The sequence below is a fragment of the Elephantulus edwardii genome, unplaced genomic scaffold (genome assembly GCF_000299155.1).
Source record: "Elephantulus edwardii isolate Elephantulus edwardi_28Jun2011 unplaced genomic scaffold, EleEdw1.0 scaffold00027, whole genome shotgun sequence".
Lineage (NCBI taxonomy): Eukaryota > Metazoa > Chordata > Mammalia > Macroscelidea > Macroscelididae > Elephantulus > Elephantulus edwardii.
This window is the reverse complement of record NW_006399777.1, coordinates 902,094-920,611: the sequence shown is the minus strand read 5'-3', so window position 1 is coordinate 920,611 and position 18,518 is coordinate 902,094. Positions and strand designations below refer to the sequence as shown.

The window sequence follows — 18,518 nt, the reverse complement described above, 5'->3', positions numbered from 1 at the left end:
GTCCTTGGAAAAGGACACTGTTCTCAGAGAAGTGGAGGGGAAGCCCCTCAGTTAGATGGGGCAGGGTCCAGTTCCATTGTTTATAATGTTGTTGTGAGTCACAGTTGACTCAACAGCACCTAACAGCATATATTTATGACAAGGCAGGCAGTTCGAATCCACCAGACCTCCTCAGAAGAAATATGTGCAATCTCTTCCCATGTTGTTTTACCCCCAAGCCTGTGATCCACCTTAAGTTGATTTTTTTGTATGTTGTGAGATGTGGATCCTCTTTCAGCTTTCTGCAGGTAGCAGTCCAGTTTTACCAGCACCATTTGTTGAAGAGGTTGTCATTTCTCCATTTGATAGGATTTATTTCCTTGTGGAATATCAGTTGACCATGTAGATGGGTCCACTGTTCTATATGCCTATGGCTGCTGTGAATGCTGCCCATGTTTCCGTTTTTTCCTGCTCTCCCTTCTTTGGGGTGCACACCCGGGTTTGGGATTCAAACGCCATGAGCCCAGGTTTTCATTCACCACTCTTAATATTGTTCTGCTTCCTTTTAATGAATGCCTGCTGCCTCTGAAAACCTGCTGGAGAATCAATTATAAGTTGGTTCAAGCTCCTTAGTAAACACCTGCACCAATCCCTAGAAATATGGAGAGATAGACGCAAGAAATCCCTATCACGATGGATCGACACAGTGACTGTAACAGTGCGCTTGAGGATGTCAGAGGTGATGAGAATGGAGCAAGGCAAGACAAGGCTCACATCTGTCATTCCTAGGGTTGCTGGGAGTCTGACTCCATGGCACCTAAGAAGAATCCTCCTTGTATTCTTTGTATCTTGACGGCAGTCAGAACTGGGAGTGCGTCCCACAAAGGACATGGCAAAGATGGCCCACAGGGAGAACACCTTGGCAAATTTCTTTTGAAAATACATAGTACTTTTCTCTTGGGTGATTTTTAATCTCCTTTTACCCACATTAATCCTTAATCTCTCTCCTCTTCTGAATTTTCTCCTCTTTTCATGCCATCCTTCCTGTCCTCTCCCTTCTCTTTCCCAGGTTAAGTGATTGGATTGTTTATTTCTCTTCAGTCAGTTGTTCAGTACTCTCACGTCACAGTAGTCCTAGCTGACCCCCCGCCGTGGGTTTGCAGAGGCAGTAACTCACACGGGAGGAGACTGCCCGTCTTTCTCCTGATGAGCAGCTGGTGGATTCAAACCTCCTTCCTTGGAGTTGGCAGCACAGCTCCCTATCACTTGGCCACCAGAGTGTTCCCACTTTTCCTAGCAGGGAAACAGATATAAGGGCCACAAACTTTCATAATAGTAGTAATTCTGTCACCTCTAAATTGAGTCCCCACTCTGCTTTGACTTTTAGTCAGCATCTATTTCATGCCGTAACTTCTGTGCCTTTTTAATCTCTGAATTTTGACTTAGAAGGATTGACCTGCTTATCATGGTTCTTCGGTTTGATAGCTTTAAGAAGACATTTGATCTTGTGCAGTGTGATATAGTACTTGCAAAGAACCAAGTGTGACTTCGTATTTGCATGGAGATCGAGTTAGTCTCAAAAGCAGCTGCTCTTTGAAATGCTAAAATCTTATATTGAGTAATAGGTGTGCTGGATGCATGCCAGGTAATTTGCTACTCCACGAAAGAAATAACACCCTTTTACTCCAGCAATTGGTGGTAGTTGTCCATTCCTGCTGTCTTATCAGCAATAACCTGTAGCAGCTAGAAATGATTTGCAGTGGTTGAAAATTAATCATGTAGAACAGAGGCCTAATTCTGCTTTGTCTGTACTGATCAAGTGTTGTAATTAACCTCTTATTTAAGTTGCCTCTAAGATCTGCAGTCTTTGCTACGTGCTCCTGTGCTTCATTGCTGTCTTCAGCAGTCTAGAATTACTATTTAGAAGGTAACCAGTCTGCTTCTCACATACAGAAAGTGATCCTTTTGCAAGATACTCTAAAGGATTTTTGGATTTAATTGTAAACCAAGTGAGGTTGTGAGATGGGCCTTTAGTGATTCACGACCTCCCTCTGGAGAACCTGAGACTCGTAACCCGCATTGTGGTGTCACCACCCAGCTGAATCTGTGGTCTAAGAAGAAGTTTCTCTTGGATTCTCTTGATTAAGATGGGAGAGAACGTAGGAACAGTCTAGATGCTGATACGGACATTCAGTTAATTGCTCACTTACTCTTTGAAATGCATTTATAGAAGACTAGGCGTATAGGGCTCAAGTCTCTGCCTTGATGGAACTTATATTCCAGGCAAACTGCTACATGCACCTGCCATAGACCATTACAAGACACAAGGGATTTGGAAAGGAGTTCAGGGTTATAGATCGCACAAACAAGCAGTGGGTCTCTCTGAGGAGAGAGCACTTTAGGAAGAGGCTGCAGCGTGGGGACAGGCTTTGAGTGTGCCAGGCCTTGAGTCTAACACCATAAAACAGCCAGTGTGTCTCAGGTGGAAAAGACAGATGAAAAAGAGTGGGGTACACTTCGTGCAGCACTTCCCTCTGAGAGATGGGAGTTCACCAGAGGTTTTGATTAGAGGAGAGGTGGGGTTTTTTTTTCACTCTTTAAAGTGAAATGGTAAAGTCTTTTAATGGGCCTTATATTTTTACAGGTTGCCGTGTTTTACAGAGCCAGTCCAAGACACAAGATGAAAATTATTAAGGTAAGTGTTCCATAGTTTTACAATTGGGGAAATACCTTTTACCTGCTCTTTTCCGTAAAACGCGTCTGTCAGATACTGTTCTAAAGCTGAGCATTCAGATTAAGACAGACTAGGAAGAAGGATTGACCATTCATTTCCAAAATAGCAGGACTTCAAAAACCATATATACAATAAAACACACTTAGACTAGCAGATAGGGCAACTGAGATGGACGGTACGATTGGCACGGATAGAGCAGGGTTTAGGGCTGTTACACATAGGGTCGCTGTGAGTCACAGGCATCTCGATGGCATATACCACCACCACCGCCACCACATAAAATACCTCTTCTTGTCTTGCAGCAATATTTACAATAGCACAAAGCTGAAAGTATCCTATAAGCCCATCATCAAGCTAAAGAAACTGGTACACTAGAGTATTATATATCACTAAAAAATTATCAGGAATTTGTGAAACACTGCCCAGCATGGGTGTATCTAGAAGAAATGACGCAGAATGACATAAGTCAGTCACAAAGATACCCCATGGTATAAGAACACTAGTTTAAGAAGTGAAGAAAGGTTTGTACACAAATAAATACAATCTTTTAGGCCTGGGAGAAATGAGATTCCAGGGAACAGGTGGAAGGGGAAGAGAAGGATCATCCCCCAAGTTGTTGCGGGTTTCCTGTTGTCACGCTCCTCATTACCCCACTACCCCAGCAATCTGTTCTCATTCCCTAACTTTCTTTCCAAATTTAAAACCATTTTTCAGTAAGATTTTATCCAATTGAATTCTAAATCTTGATAAGTCATCTTGATCAGAAATAAATGAAAGCCTGATTTTAATGACTGGAACACTGAAGATGTATTACCCTAGTCAACTTATTCTCACAGAAATTTCCACTGTTTTTGCTCTGAAATGAAAAATGTCTTTGATGGAAAAACTTAACATAAGGCATCACATAACATTGACTAAGCAGTTCTTCAGGGAAACAGACTTACCAACATTCTGGCAGGCACTTTGATCTAACGCTAGGTGGAAATACAGATTTTTTTGCATGCTTTTGTTTTTGTTTTTGTTTTTTTAGGATTCAAGACAGGTTTTGGTTTATAGTCTTTTAAGCTCTGATTTTTATGAGGAGCTTGAAATGGACTGTATAGATTTTTTTCTTAGTGGCATAATGAGAAAAATTCTCAATAAAGGGGGGAGACCTTCTCTAGAAAATGTGCTGTGAGGAAGAGGGTAATGCCTAAAGCGTGGCATTTATAGTAGCCAGATACACAAAGTCATCAACAGCATCGGTATTGGTTAGTTCATGGACCTGGTAATCAGAAGCCTCCCAATATTTAATTCAGGAGGCTCCCACCTGGCACTGGATTATCTTCACTGTTGGCTGTCGCATTCCTGGCCTCTCCCTAACACTCAGCCAGCAGCATTCCCCTAGCTGGGACAGTCTAAAATGTGTCCAGATGCCACCAGAGGCACAATTAGCCTGTTTGAGAACCACCAGTACAAGATAGGACCGTAGCGATACAGCTCTCACAGCTGTTTGTTGTCATTCCGTGCCACTGAGTTGGGACTGACCCCTAGCTGGCCCTCCAGTGGGTTTTCAGAGGCAGATAATCATATGGGAGGAGATTGCCCATCCTTCTCCCGCAGACAGTTCATGGATTTGAACCACATGCCCTTGGCATCCCAGTGCAGCTTCTTAACACTAGGCCACCAGAGCTCCTTGTTCTCGCCACTTGGGATAATAAAAGCTACGTTTTCGAAGCTTTTAGCTTATTCACGCTGACTTCCTGCCCTGGAGTTGGTTCTGACTGATGGTGCTCCTCCATCGAGTTTCTGAGGCTGGGCCTCACCGAGGGAACTGACTGCCGGCTTCCTTCCCCGGAGCCACAGGTGGACTTGCACCGCTGTGAGTTCTCAGCACGGCTTGCTGTCGCCTACACTCCGAGAGCTCACTCCCTTATCTTCCTGAGTCCTCCATGGATAGGAAGGAGTCTGTGTTATTTCTGCTCTTAGGTATGTGAAGAAAATGATTGGCACCAGCATTTTACCAGAACTCTTGTTTCCTGCCCTTCAGTCTTTGCAGAAGAACGGGTCAGTCGTGGCCATGACAGGAGATGGAGTAAATGACGCAGTCGCTCTGAAGGCTGCAGACATTGGAGTCGCGATGGGCCAGAGCGGCACAGACGTCTGCAAAGAGGCTGCTGACATGATCCTGGTGGACGACGACTTCCAAACCATAATGTACGCTGCTTCCTTCCTGCATCCCAGCCCCAGGCAGCTGACTGTGAATGAGTGAGGGGTGCTGAGTAAACAAAAGCGTTTCCCTAGCTTAACTGCTCTGAGTTTAAGCACTTATATGTAGTGCTGGAGGAGATGTTTCCTGTGGAGTTGTGAGAGCTTTCTACATGATGAGCCATTCACTTAAACAGTGACTGTGTGCCTGTTACTGATCACATGTCTCACAAGATGGCAGTTAAACCTTTATTCTAGTTAAAGCTCTCAGAACTATGCAGGTACATGGTTTTCTAAGAATTAAAAACTAGTCAGGTTCACATGGTAACAATTTAGCCAACTTCTCAGAACTGCTGTCTGATTGAAATGCCCCTCCTGTGTATCAGGTGGTGGTGGTGGTGGTGGTATTCATTTTCACAGTCACTGGAATGTCATTTCTTTTGTGCACTCACCTGCTGGGTAACCTGAGGCTTCCTGTTCCGTGTTAGTTACCCCTTAGTTACCTGCCACAGCTAGCAGCAGGTGGGATCTCGGAATGGAAGCTGGCTCAGGATGGACTCGGCCCTTTCTTTTCTTTGTGATTTAGAATTGCTTCTAGCTCTTGGAAGGATGCACATGTTTTGCAATAGACAGAGTTTCCTAGACTCAGCCAAGTGAATGTGAGAATTTCCGGGCATCTCTGTAATACATGTTTTCTGTGCTTGTATCATTGTGTACTGGAGGGACAACCAACTTAAATTTTCTAATTGTCCTATATTTTTACATATTTCATTTGGCATGTAATTCTTGACATATAATTTTATTTATCATGCATCTTATTTATGTCTTTATGAAATATGAATTAGAGGAATCGAAGACTTAACATTTTAATATTGTAACTCATCTACCGCAATGCAAAAGATAATCTGACTTTAATGTTGAAATATCTTTACAAATAAAAATCTCAACATTATATAACAATTCATTCAAATAATGCTTAGCAGGTTTGGTTTTCAGTTCCTGGCTAAAATAAATGTTAGTATTTTTTTTTCCTTTCTCTAGTTTGTAGCCAAAATAAGTTTCTTTAGTGATGTGTATCATTTCTTAATTTACTTTTAAAATTAGTTCCATAGTGTTTAAGCATAGCTTTATGTAAAAGCTCTTCTTTGTCCTTTTCAAATTTCAGGTCAGCAATTGAAGAGGGTAAAGGGATTTATAACAACATTAAAAACTTTGTTAGATTCCAACTAAGCACGTAAGTTTGCAAGATGTTTGTCATGATGAATCTTCTACAGAAGTTGCATTTAAAGTTTAATTCAGGCATAATGCTTAGAAACTTTTGGACTGGCACTGATGGTTTGCGTATGTAAGTTTTTAAAAATAAAAATTGTTTTATGAAGTTTAACATTGCAGGACAAGTAGGTTGTAAATGAAATTTGATGTCTTTATTATCCTGAAAACCTATGTGATCACTTACTAACTCCTTAAATAACTAAGGAAAAGTAGCTAAATTTAACTTTCTCCTCTTGATCCTCTTTCCAGAAGTAGAAGTTCTATTCTGTGGTCAAAAAAGTTCATCAGAAGATTTCTTAAACCTTTAACTGTTGTGTAATAGCAACACCCATTCTCAACTCAAGTTTAAAAACACTTCTCTGTATACTTTTATCTAAATATCTTCTTAAAAAGCTTTGTAAATGATGGGTTTTTAACTCTTAGCTTTGAAATGTTCATATGAATGAAACGTAAGTTACCCAAACTATTGACTTCCTTCAAAAGTTTAATCTTAATGAGATCTTTAAGTGCTTAAAATGTGGTATCATATCCTTGGAAAGAATTGACATTGCTGACAGTTTTTTAATGACTTTTCTTTCTACAGGAGTATAGCAGCATTAACTTTAATCTCATTGGCTACATTAATGAACTTCCCTAATCCTTTGAATGCCATGCAGATTTTGTGGATCAATATTATCATGGATGGCCCTCCAGCTCAGAGGTAGCATTCTTATGTGTGAACTCTGAACACAAAGAATGTGCATTGTCCTGATAATTTTTAAAGATTCATTCATGGTGACATCGGGAAATTGTGTAGCAGTACGTTTTGTTACCGTGTGGTCTGTGAACATTGTTTACTCGGTGGGGCGCTTACCCAGTCACTGTGGGTTTGAGCATTTACAAACTTGGCAGAGAAGAGATCAGGGAATAGGCACAGTCACTGCCCTCAGAAATCAAGTTTTTATTTCTAAAAATGGAATGGAATGGAGAAAATCTCCACTGTACAGATTCTGTTATCAGTGTTGACAAGTATTGAAGTCCCTTTTCTCCTTTATAATAATGGGGCCATATATGTCACTGCCTGACCTCACACACAGGACGTTGACTGGTACATGCCCTTGCCCGTTGTACCTGATCCTCCCAGTCACGGCATCTTCACTTGAAGAGAAGAGAAGAGACTTCTACGCACAGTTGGTGACATCACATGTTTCAGGATAGATTTTTAAAAAACAAATGTAAATGAAGTTGAGCTTGTTGTTTTCATTTGATTAGCAGTTCCCTAGTAAAGTGCCAAATAGAATGAAAAAGATGAGAAACTGATAAAATCAGTAAATATTTTCAAGTAATAATGGCCAGGAATTGATGATTCCGCAGTGTTGAGTTTAGTGGATGGTTGGGGCTGGAGAGGCTGCTGTGGTAATCACTCCCTGTCTTGCTTGCCTTCCAGCCTTGGAGTTGAGCCAGTGGATAAAGATGTCATTCGTAAACCACCGCGCAACTGGAAGGACAGCATTTTGACCAAAAACTTGATCCTTAAAATCCTTGTTTCATCAATCATCATTGTTTGTGGGACTCTGTTTGTCTTCTGGCGAGAGGTACAGTCCCTGGAGGCACTCCTTTATCAGCTGACCTTCTCGAGGATAGCTAGGATCCTCAGACTCATCCAGGCTGGTACACTGAAAGTTAAATCAGCTCGGAAGAGAACTAGAACAGTCAGTGTATTTTGAAATAGTTTCATTTTGGTGTGTATGTTCCCAGTTAGTAATTTCTTTATACAGAGAAGTGTCACAGTGGAAAATAAAGCTTTAGGAGAAGACATTTAGAAATGGGAGTCTTCATTGTTGCACTTTTGTTATTAATCAGCAGAGTTGTTTGATGTCTGATAACAGTTCCTGACATTTTCCCTTTCCATGTGTAGATGACTATTCAGTGGTGACCTATGTAGACAGCTTTTTTTGGTAGCTTCTTTGTTTTCCTGTCTCAAAGTTATGGCATCTCAATGGGAAGGAACTAGTAACTTTTTGAAAGCATACAGTATTTGTTGATTAAGTTCAACCTCTGAAAATTATTTTTTCCTCCCTTGACAGCTACGAGACAATGTGATCACACCTCGAGATACAACGATGACGTTCACATGCTTTGTGTTTTTTGACATGTTCAATGCATTAAGCTCCAGGTCCCAGGTATGTGTGTCTTGTTCAGTATTGTTGTCTGAGCTTCCAGCCCCGGGGAGTCTTCCCTCAAACATGTGCTATTGGTCATCATGGGGAAGAAAAACATTTCCTTTGACCGAGATTCGGAGTCAGTCTTAGCTGCTGTCACCTCATCACTCCCCCTTCCTTTGCTGTTATCTGAGTCCACAGTATCTCATGATACTCTGGCATGAAGATACTACTACTACTCACTCTCCTTTTAGAAGGTGGTTTTGTAGAAATAATTGTGTGCTATCGATCTTTTTTCCATTACTTTGTTGGGTGTCAGGGCTTCAGGCGTTTAATGTTGCCTGCCTTCCTTGAGGCCTGACCGCTTCCTCTTAAATGAAGTGCTGTGATGGGGAAGAATGAGCTAGGAGCCGGGGCTTAATCAGGGCCTGGCAGCCTGAAGAACAGAGTTTCCTTGGGGGCCTCATCAGACATTACAGCCCTTTATAAATCTTTACCATTTACCGTGATAGAACTTCCAAAGTGCATTGCATCGCATCATCTGTGGTTTTGGTTAATTTAAAAAGAAGCATTAGGGACTGTTTTCTGTTTTAAAAGGCAGGTTACGTCTCAGGGTGTACCATCTTGGTCTGTTCTTACAAAGGTGGTTCTGTTACCCTCATTCCATGAACAGTGCAAGGTGATTTTGCACAAGGTGATTTTGCACAATAATCATGAATAGATAAAGCTTTACGTTTTAGAGTGTCCAGATTGCTTTTCCTTCTTCCTCTCCTCACTGCTACATTACGTAGTATTATTATTTTAAGTAGTCCTATTTCTGACAAGTAGAAGCTTGTTTAAAGTTTACCCTTATTCCATCTGAGTAATTCAGAAATAATAGTTAATATTATTATGGTGTGGACATAGAATTTGGTGATTACAGAAGTATCTTTTTTAGGGGAACAGGTAGTGATCCAATTTCACGCTGGTTGAGAGTTGTGGCAGTGAGTGTAGTCAATGGCCTTTATGTCCTGGAGTAATCCGCTCCTTCCCTGCCGACAGACCAAGTCGGTGTTTGCCATCGGACTCTGCAGTAATAAGATGTTCTGCTACGCGGTTCTCGGCTCCATCATGGGACAGTTACTGGTCATTTACTTTCCCCCACTTCAGAAAGTGTTTCAGACTGAGAGCCTTAGCATACTAGGTAAGTAAGACCACTTATTCTCTGTAGTTTCTGTCTTCTCTACGTGAACTAGGGGAGGATTTTCTGATGTGCTCGCTTCACTTTGTGAAATGGTAAGCAGTGAATTATGACATTGACTGGGCGTGAGAGAAGAATGTGCGGTCTGTCTGGGAGCATCTGGTAGGCACTCCCCATGGTCTGTTGTCTGACCCGTGCTGACCCACAGCCTGGCTTCCCCTGCCTCTCCTCTGTTAGCTAGTGGTGGAGTGCTACGTCGTGCTGGCCAGGGGTCATTCTGCAAGTTTTAGCTTTTAAGATAAATGTTACAGATTATCATTTGTTAACAGCATATTGGTGATCCTAAAGTGTGGCATATTAAATCTGCCATAGGGTGATTGTAACCCAGACCTTTTCATAGGTTCTTTTCGATCTTGAATGGGGGGAAACTAATAGATTCGTGTGCACTGATAATGCATTATTTTATTAACATAATATTTTACTGTTTTTACTTGCTACCTTGCACATTGAAATTAAAAATATTACAGTATGGTATATTAACAAATGACTCCTTCTCAGTAGGTGTGAGGAGCACCGAATCTGTCTTTGGAAATGTTACCTTGACGTGTTGTGATTTTGATTTAGTCCATTTGTGGAATTGAATGATAGAGCTTTTAAAACACAGCAAAAAGCTTTGCTGTATGTGAAAAGTTTACCCTAAAATTTAATTTCATTCTACATTCACATCCATTCCTTATTAAAATGGAGTTTTAAGGAGACAGTTGCATTTTTCAAGCAGAAAATGAGAATTGAGAATCTGTGGTTATTGTCAGGGCATGTGGTCTTCAATGAGTTTCCCTTTGCAGACTTTTAAACTGAATAAATGACTTTGGGCTGGGCATCCTTCGCTAGTTTGGAGGGGCTGTAAAGCTCCGTCTCTTTCCTCTGCAGATCTCCTGTTCCTTGTGGGCCTCACCTCATCCGTGTGCGTGGTGGCAGAGATCATAAAGAAGGTGGAGAGGAGCCGAGACAAGGTGCAGAAGCACGGGAGTGCAGCCCCATCGTCCTTTCTGGAAGTATGATGCATATTGCATTCTTTTATTTGCAAACTGAGAACTGCAGTCCGAGCATGACTTGGAAGGGCAAGTTCCCGAGGGTGAATGAGGACTGGAGAACTTCTCAAATTTCACTCACTCACAAGGAGCACTGTTCAAGGCTGGGTTTGGGCCGACCTAAGTGAAATTACAACACAGCTCTTAATTTAGATGGGCCTTTACAAGTGAGTGGACTCAAAAGCATATGGGCAGTTATTTAATTTATAAACAGGCAATGCCTGAACCACCGTCTGCACTTAATGAGGTCTACCATACACACAATCTATCTTGATAGATGTAAATTTTTTTTAATTTTTAAATATTGTACTATTTATGGTGGTGGGGATTTCTTACTAATAAAACAGTAATAAATGTTAATCACTTCAGAGGCATTCTGTTGGTTTAGGTGTCCAGTCCAGGAGGGCCACGTGTCAGCTGCAGTTTTCTGTTTCCTGCACTGTAAGCAGCTGCGAGACCTTGTACAACCATTTTTGTATCACGTTTTTGCACAGGATGTGACCACTGTCAGATCACTGTTTTGTTCTTTTTGTGACTGAAAATCCTATACAGCAATTTGAAGTAAATGTTTGCTTTTCTTAGTAATCGTTTTTCTCTTTCCGATCTGAGTCTGTTTAGTTATCATCACAGTCATCAGGTGGTATTCTTTTTAGGGTGGGAGTTCTCCGATTAACACTTAGTCATACAGTCAAGGTCATTTCAGACTGAGCTGAAATTTATAATAAATTATATGACCTGATCATACCTCCTTTTGCGTTAACTACAATACACTTAGCCAACATTTTGTTACTCCCCTAAACATAAATCCATTTAACTCAGCTGAATAATTGATTTTAATTATTATTATTGTTTTTTGTTTTTAAGCATTTTTTCTTTTTTAAGGAAGTGTAAGCTGCTGCATTTAAAAAGTTCCAAATGCAGTTAGTTTTTAAACCAGAATGTAAGTTAGAGATTGTCCATGAGCCTTGGTTATCCTGCGCTGTAGCTCTTCACCAGCACTTTGTAGCTTTTTACCAGCTCTGTAGCTCCTCACCAGCCCTGTAGCTCCCATCTGCCTGCCTGTGGTTGAGGCCTGCTGAGGCGGTCCAGGCTTTGCAAGGCACCAGTCTGTGGAATGGCTTGATGGTGCATTGGTAACTTGACTCAAGTATAGGGCACATTTAGGCTAGTAATTACAAATCCAGTCTCCTTTTTAGTAGAAATGAGATCCTAATTCTGACAGGTTTAATCCCTTTTAAGTTAGTAAGTTTTATATGACATTATTTCACATTCTTAAATGTCAGGATGAGCTTTTGCTCACCATGGGCAGTCTCGGTGTAGCAGTGGGTCCCAGCAGCGAGAGGCGGGCTGGAGCAGTCAGCTTCTCTGTTCCACACAGGGCACCGCTGACATAATCACCTGACAGCCCCCAGCAAGAGTTAGCAGAAGAGTATTCTCATTCATGAGAGAATACCTCTCGGAGTCCTTGTCACCGAAACAGTTTAGTAGCTAAGATTTCTGCAGTTTAATAGTCTCGTGCCAGATCTTGGCTAAAAGCAAGGAAAAACAAAAAGATAATTCCTTCGTGTTTTATTTACTCTGCAAAGGTGTTTGGCTGTGTGGATTATAAACTACGAATTAGTACTGAGAAGAATGGTAATCCCAGTATACCTAATTGTGCCCATGCAAAACTGTACATAGACCAAGAAGCAGTTGTCCAAATAGAAGGGGAAACTGCATGGCTTAGAATCAATCAGCAAAGGTGTGCACCAGGGTTGTGTCCTTAAGTTTATGTATTTGGTGACTCTCTTGAGTGAGGAGGCATTAAATGTCATGTTCAGTTGACATTTTATTTAGGGGAGGCTGGGTGTGTTCAGGGTGGTGTGGCCGTAGACTGGTCGTTATATTTAAATCGTATAGCTTAGATCCACGTTTCTGTGCATTGGAGCTCAGCTGCATTGACAGCCGTAGTATCAGAAAATAGCTCCCTGCTCAGACAGGTGAGTAGAAGGCCATGTGGGTTTTTGTTGGTTTACCCAGAGTTCCTCCTTGGACCATTCTGGCCTCAGTTTCTGCAGTCTCATACTCAGTCTTCCTACAGGTTATTTGAGGCACTCCTCCTTCGACGTTACGTCTCTGTCCCCTTTTCATTTTTCTCTTTACTCACTTATTCCCGTACAGCTGGACCTGATTCACAGCTGATCCTCCTGTGCGTTCTGCAGCTGTAAATCGCACAGCAGGAGAGTGCCCTTTTCTCTAGGATTTTCATTTTTCTTTTTCTGGACACACTAAACATACAGCCTTTCAGTTGTTTGAGCCTGTACAATCATGCAGCGCCTCCATCGTCGTCCTCTGACTTGTTCTGCCCTCATTCACACACACTTGCTGCCCTCTAAGCTTGTCCTCTCATCTCTCAAGTTGCTCTTGTGCACTGATCCCATAGAAGCCTCAACTTTGGTGTAATAGTTTAAAGCATTTGGCTCGTCTCCAGATCGTCTGAACTCCATTAGAATTTGAAGTTCTGTTCTGCATCTCCTCCCTTTTGATTATGATTTGTTCCAGAATGCCTGCCAGGCCCCATCCAGTCCTGGTCTCGGCAGTGACAGTCCATGGCAGCACCTAGCCACACCTGTAGGAGCTGCCTTTCCCTGCATTTCATTTGTCTCCAGCTGACTACAGACTATTGCTTGGCCTTGAGTGAGGCAAGGTACCAGCAGCAAAGTGGTGCATTAGACACATGAGACCTGGTATTAGAGTCTCCACGCCAGAAAACCGTGAAGTGTTTGGTGGACGGAGGTGGTTTTGACTGCTCTTCATTGATTATGTCAGAAATACACCTGTCACACAAGTTTGGCCAATTCAGATTCTTCCAGATGTGTAAATTATTGACAGCAGTTACAGTATTCAGCTGTGTGACCGACCCTTTCTTCAGTGCCATTTTTTCCATCACTGTTGACACTCTTCTCCCCAGACCTCATCGAGAATCAAATTCAAAGCCCAAGTGAAGTGCCCCCTGTCGAATGAAGCCTTTTTAGTTTGTCCGAATAATTGTAGCCATTCTGTTGAAAAACTTGGTAGGATCTTTGGCTTGCATTGTTTTGGTCTTTCTGGCCACTCCTGGCATTCCCAGATGCGGTGTGAGCCCTTTGTTCAGGGCCAGCAGGGCTGTTGTGCACGCCCGACTTAGCGTTTTGCTTCACATGCCCCGGCAGAGGATCAGTGGGCACTCGGTTTATCAGACTGCCTTTCAGCTCAACAGGAACTGCATCCTTGTTAGTAACCGTGGCTACTGTACCTTGCTGAGCAGTCACTGCTGGAGAGTGAGAAAGCTGCTCGAGTTACAGAAGTCATCTGGAGTGCTGTCCTCCTCTGAAGAAACGGTGCTTTGTAATGCACTATCTTAAATGACTAACCCACTCACATGCAAAGCCCTTTTCTGGTCCAACTTGCTCTATGAGAAACAGTAAATTGAGACACTGTCATTTGTTGCCATCTTCTGGTTATAAAGAAAATACAATGTTTCCTTAGAAAGGGCTTAGTAAACTAATTTGAAAAACGTTTCTTGATGTTCAGATGTAATTCATATTGAAGGCAGTAGTCTTTGATCTATCTGCAAGTGTTTCAAGTCCTTACTTTCAGCAAGCAAGGTTGTTTCATTTCCATAATGCAGGTTGTTGATGAATCCTCTGCCAATCTCTTGAATGAGTTGTTCAGTGTACAGACTTTGCAGGCTCCTGTTTCCTCCTCTAGACCCAGCAGCTCAGGATGTTTGTTTTCAATTACAGTTTCAACTGTCATGTACAAGTACTTGGTTTCAGAAGAGCATTTTCTGCCTCGCGTACTCACGTTTACCTCTCATTGCCCAGCCCTCTCATTCTAACACAGGGAGAGCAATCTGTTCTGGTAACAACGCAGACAGAGCGCAGACAGAGCCCGCGGAGTCACTGCAGTTAAAAGGTTACAAAATGTTATACCTGAAATGGTACAAGAGGAGTGCAGATGTGTTTAAGAAATACAGAAGTTTATTAAAAATGAGTATAAAAGACCTTGAAGTTTGACAGTTATGCACAGCACTGTGTTAACGGTTTCAAGGTAGGTACAGGAAGGTTAAAAAAAATCACAATTCAGCGTCTTGTGGAATGAGTCTATTTAAGCTGTGAGGCCTCAGTCATTTCCTCCAAGTTCTCAACCATTAAGACCTTAAATCGGTTGCCTCCCTCATACTGACACCCAGTGCTTGAGGTGGCTCTCCCTCGATTCTTGGTACCCTTCTTCTTCTTTTTTGAACGTGATTTCCCTTTTGGTGAGGAGAACTCAGGAGGGGCGGATGACTGCAGGGCGCAGAAGAGATGCCCGTAAAGCTGCTTGGCCTCTGGACACAGGCTCAGGAGACGGTCGGTGGATGAGGCTGTGAGCTCCCGGCACAGTCCGTGCACCAAGCTTCCGCTGTACAGCCTGCCAGAGGGAGGGAAGAGTGTGGTCACAGCTCAGCTCAGCACGTCACCAACCTGGCAACATGGAACTCTACTGCAGTGGCAAAATTACTGCCGAAACATTGAAGGAACTCGGTATTACAAAGAGTAACGACTGGTTCATCAGCAAGTTAAACGATGCGTGGTTACTGGTTTCTAAAAACACAAAGGTAAGGGCACCAAAGGTGTAGACCAGTAAATCCTGTTCAGGAGGCTCAAGGGTGAGCGCAAATGGGAGTTCTGAGGAAGCTTTTCAACTTGAACCTAATTTAAAGTACCGTCAGCGTAATGTGTGTGTCTCTGTAGTACTCACTCATTCAGCAAACACCTGAGTCTGTAAGCCTTGTATGCCAGGCACTGTGGGCCTGCGGCTGTCAAAAGACATTCCCTCCCGCATGGCACATAAATTCTAGTGGAAGGATGAACGTTCCTTCTACATCTCCTTTGTAACTTGCAGGTAGTCACAGAATGAGAAATCCACACACTGCCCTTTTCTTACCAGCCCACACCCTACTGTCATTCGTCTACCCCACCCAGCTTACAGTCCAGTTAGACCAGATCATGGCCAGACTGCCAGGTGGTGGCCATATGGGGACACCAGCTCAGCTTCCCCCTCCACCCCCCCGGCTGACTTTCAGTGACAGTAAACATGGTGGCCTAGTCTCATGCCGTCCTCACTACCACCGTGCCCGTGCCCACTGCCACAGGCTGTGCACCATTCCACCTCAAGGGTCTTCCTCTTTCTCACTGACCGCCCCATCCAGCATCATGTCCTCCAGGGACAGCCTCTCCTGATTCAGTTGGCCAAAGAATGTGGGATAACATCTCATCAGTCACTGCTGAGGATGTACTCCCTCCAGGACCTGTTGGTCATCCTGACCATGAGGTCCTCAATATTTGCCAACACCCAAATTCAGAGGCTGGAGGAAGCCACTTGGCCATCTAAGTCATTGTGTACCAAGCTCTGAACAGATGGCTTGTTCGCTTCACCATCCCTAGCACGTAGCAGGCTCTTGATACTCGAATGAGTGACTGCCGTGTCCAGACCTACTAATCTCCATTGAGTGGATTCCTTTGGGTCCCACATTTCAACAGAATGAGACTGCCTTTCTTTAAAAGCAGCTGGTGGATTCACACCACTGAACTTTTGGTTAGCAGCCTGATATAATATACCCATGTCCCCAAAACAAACAAGTTATAGGGCCAGCATGACTGGGCTAGAGAGTAACAGTTCAAATAGAAGGTAGTCAGAAACAGCTCTATCGGGTGGTAGCAGCACAAAAACCCAAAAGGAGTAAGAAACCAAGGTGCATTCCATCACCACCACCGTGATCAGAGATTGGAAACGTAGCACTGCCTTCTAGTGTTCCTGTTCCTCAGCTCTGTCAGTTACACAGACTGATGAGCACACACAAAGCTGCTTGGTCAGGGTGTTCTCTTGGGTGCCTACCGGGTCAGGTCTGGCTCTGCAAGCGGTGTGGACAGCAGCTGGTTGAGATAGAGTCCCATCTGCATGCAGCTTTGCCACTGGCAGAAAGTGTGTGCTGACGCCACGTCCAGCCACCCGCTCATCCGCGTGCGTGCCTTCACGCTCAGCAGCTCTTCCTTCAACCTCTGGGCACCAGGCACCTGCACAGCGTCCTCACCTAGACAGACCATGAGAAGGCAGCACTGTGAAGGCCCTGCCCTGTGGAAGGACACACTCCACCAAGATGCTTCCAGGGGCCCCATGTTCTTCTCGGTGTTCAGATGCCACCAAGATGCTTCCACAGGGCCCTTGTGTTCTCGGTGGCCCTTACTATTCTGACCCTTGCATGGAGCCTTGCTGGTTAACCCGCCGTATTCTCCTGAGATAGGCTTTTAATGGTCAATTTATTGAACCCAAATCCCTTTTGTCCTGGTTTTCTGCCTGATCGTAATCCATTTACATCAAAACTTTCCAGTTCTAAATCTGATGGAAAAAAACACAAATGATTGTGACACACCATTCTCATTACAGTTCCTTTCCACTAAACTGTCTTATAGAAACCCTTGGGGTATGGTGCATGCATTTACAGAAACAATGTTTAAAGCACATTTTGGTGTTTTTTTTCAATGGGAGGAAAGATCTAATTTGGAGAATATGAGAGGAGAGTCAACTTCAAATAGTAAAGGATTAGAAAACTCGGTAACTGCTGTAGAGTGGAACTGACTCATAACTGACCCTCCAGCGGGTTTTTAGAGTCTGTAAGCTGCAGAGGAGATGACCACTCTTTCCCTCTCGGAGGAGCTGGTGGATCTGAAATGCGCCCCCTAACTCCTGGAGCTCTGTGCAGGATAAGACAACAAGAAAGCAGGCTGTGCTTGCTGGAAGCTCCTGCAGGCTGGTTTGAGGCACTGACTCCAAACGATACCTGGATCAGCCTGCAGTAACAGTAAGGAAGATGCGGGCTGTCTTTGATGAACAGTTCATCAGATGCAGAAACAGGGAAAAAAGACCCTCTCACACACCTCTTGGACTCAGCTAAGGATCTGTGCTCCGGGACCTTTACGTTTGCTCACGGGGAGGAACCTCTGTGTATGTGTCACGCAGACTGGGGCATGGGGTGGCCTGTATGTCAGCTCACAGCCGCAATGCACAACACAGCAATCACCAGCTCTGCCTTCTACATCCCCTCACTTCTGGCCAGCACTGACCACACTGAACTTGTCACAGTGGGCCTTATGTCATTTATTCTGCTCTCAGAAAAGTGCTCCTAAGTGTACACTTGAGTCCATCCTAGCCTTCACACTGGAAACAAAACTCACCCCATGCCTCAACTGTCAGCCCAATGACAGGCCTAGGAGTTGACCAGTATCCCCAGAGGCCCTCACTCCTTAGACTATGTAGGACTAAAGAGCTTATCAGTCCAATAAAGTTTCCAGGGCAGTAAAGGGGTAGGAGGCAGACGGACTGGAATGAGAGTCAAAGAGGGCGTGTGAACGTGCAGTCAGTCTGGGTACTTTAAATAATGGGTGTGAATGGTTCATTGAAAAATCAACTTATAAACTTTCACAAAAAAATAATTGTAACTTTCAACTTGAAATAAGAAAGGACCTAGAGTTTCCTGGGGTACATGTGGTTTCTTCTTCCATTGAACTTATAGGAAAGCTGTCCACTGAAGCTCCCTGTGGTGTGGGAAGGCCTCGCTCTGTGCTGCCTGACGTGTGCTTCCAGCCACACCAGAGCTACTGAGCACTCGAAATGCAGCTACTGTGAGAACTGGAATTTAGCAATTTAGTGTAATCTTCATTAACAGATCACGAGTTGCTGGCATATTAATACTGCTGACGTGTTTCTGTAACTATTACACTTTTACACAAAGTGCAGTGGCATTTAGAGAATTCCATTATGAGCTACTGAGCTCTGATGTGTCAACATTCCTTTTACCTGGAGTGTAGCTGCTGGTCAAGACAGTCTCAAAATGCCTTTCTCTGGGAGAGGCTGCAGTTGTGTTTTTTATT

General features: G+C 43.4%; 2 protein-coding genes across 3 annotated transcripts in view; one reads left to right on the top strand and one right to left on the bottom strand.

The window, feature by feature from the left end:
* Nucleotides 1-16,531, top strand: part of ATP2C1 (ATPase, Ca++ transporting, type 2C, member 1) — a 123,650-nt gene extending 107,119 nt beyond the window's left edge. The window contains exons 19-26 of one of the 2 annotated variants that reach the window (XM_006883321.1): nucleotides 2,624-2,674; nucleotides 4,743-4,909; nucleotides 6,066-6,134; nucleotides 6,756-6,872; nucleotides 7,599-7,746; nucleotides 8,239-8,334; nucleotides 9,355-9,496; nucleotides 16,494-16,531. In XM_006883321.1, the coding sequence (XP_006883383.1) occupies nucleotides 2,624-2,674; nucleotides 4,743-4,909; nucleotides 6,066-6,134; nucleotides 6,756-6,872; nucleotides 7,599-7,746; nucleotides 8,239-8,334; nucleotides 9,355-9,496; nucleotides 16,494-16,531 (828 nt within the window). Of the gene's footprint in view, nucleotides 1-2,623; nucleotides 2,675-4,742; nucleotides 4,910-6,065; nucleotides 6,135-6,755; nucleotides 6,873-7,598; nucleotides 7,747-8,238; nucleotides 8,335-9,354; nucleotides 9,497-10,423; nucleotides 11,170-16,493 lie in introns of those variants that run through there. The other variant, XM_006883320.1, reaches the window with a different exon arrangement.
* Nucleotides 14,709-18,518, bottom strand: part of ASTE1 (asteroid homolog 1 (Drosophila)) — a 7,952-nt gene continuing 4,142 nt past the window's right edge. Inside the window, exons 3-4 of the mRNA XM_006883322.1 lie at nucleotides 16,486-16,681; nucleotides 14,709-15,018 (exon numbers count right to left, since the gene is read on the bottom strand). Coding sequence (XP_006883384.1) covers nucleotides 14,709-15,018; nucleotides 16,486-16,681 — 506 coding nt within the window. The remainder of the gene's footprint in view (nucleotides 15,019-16,485; nucleotides 16,682-18,518) is intronic.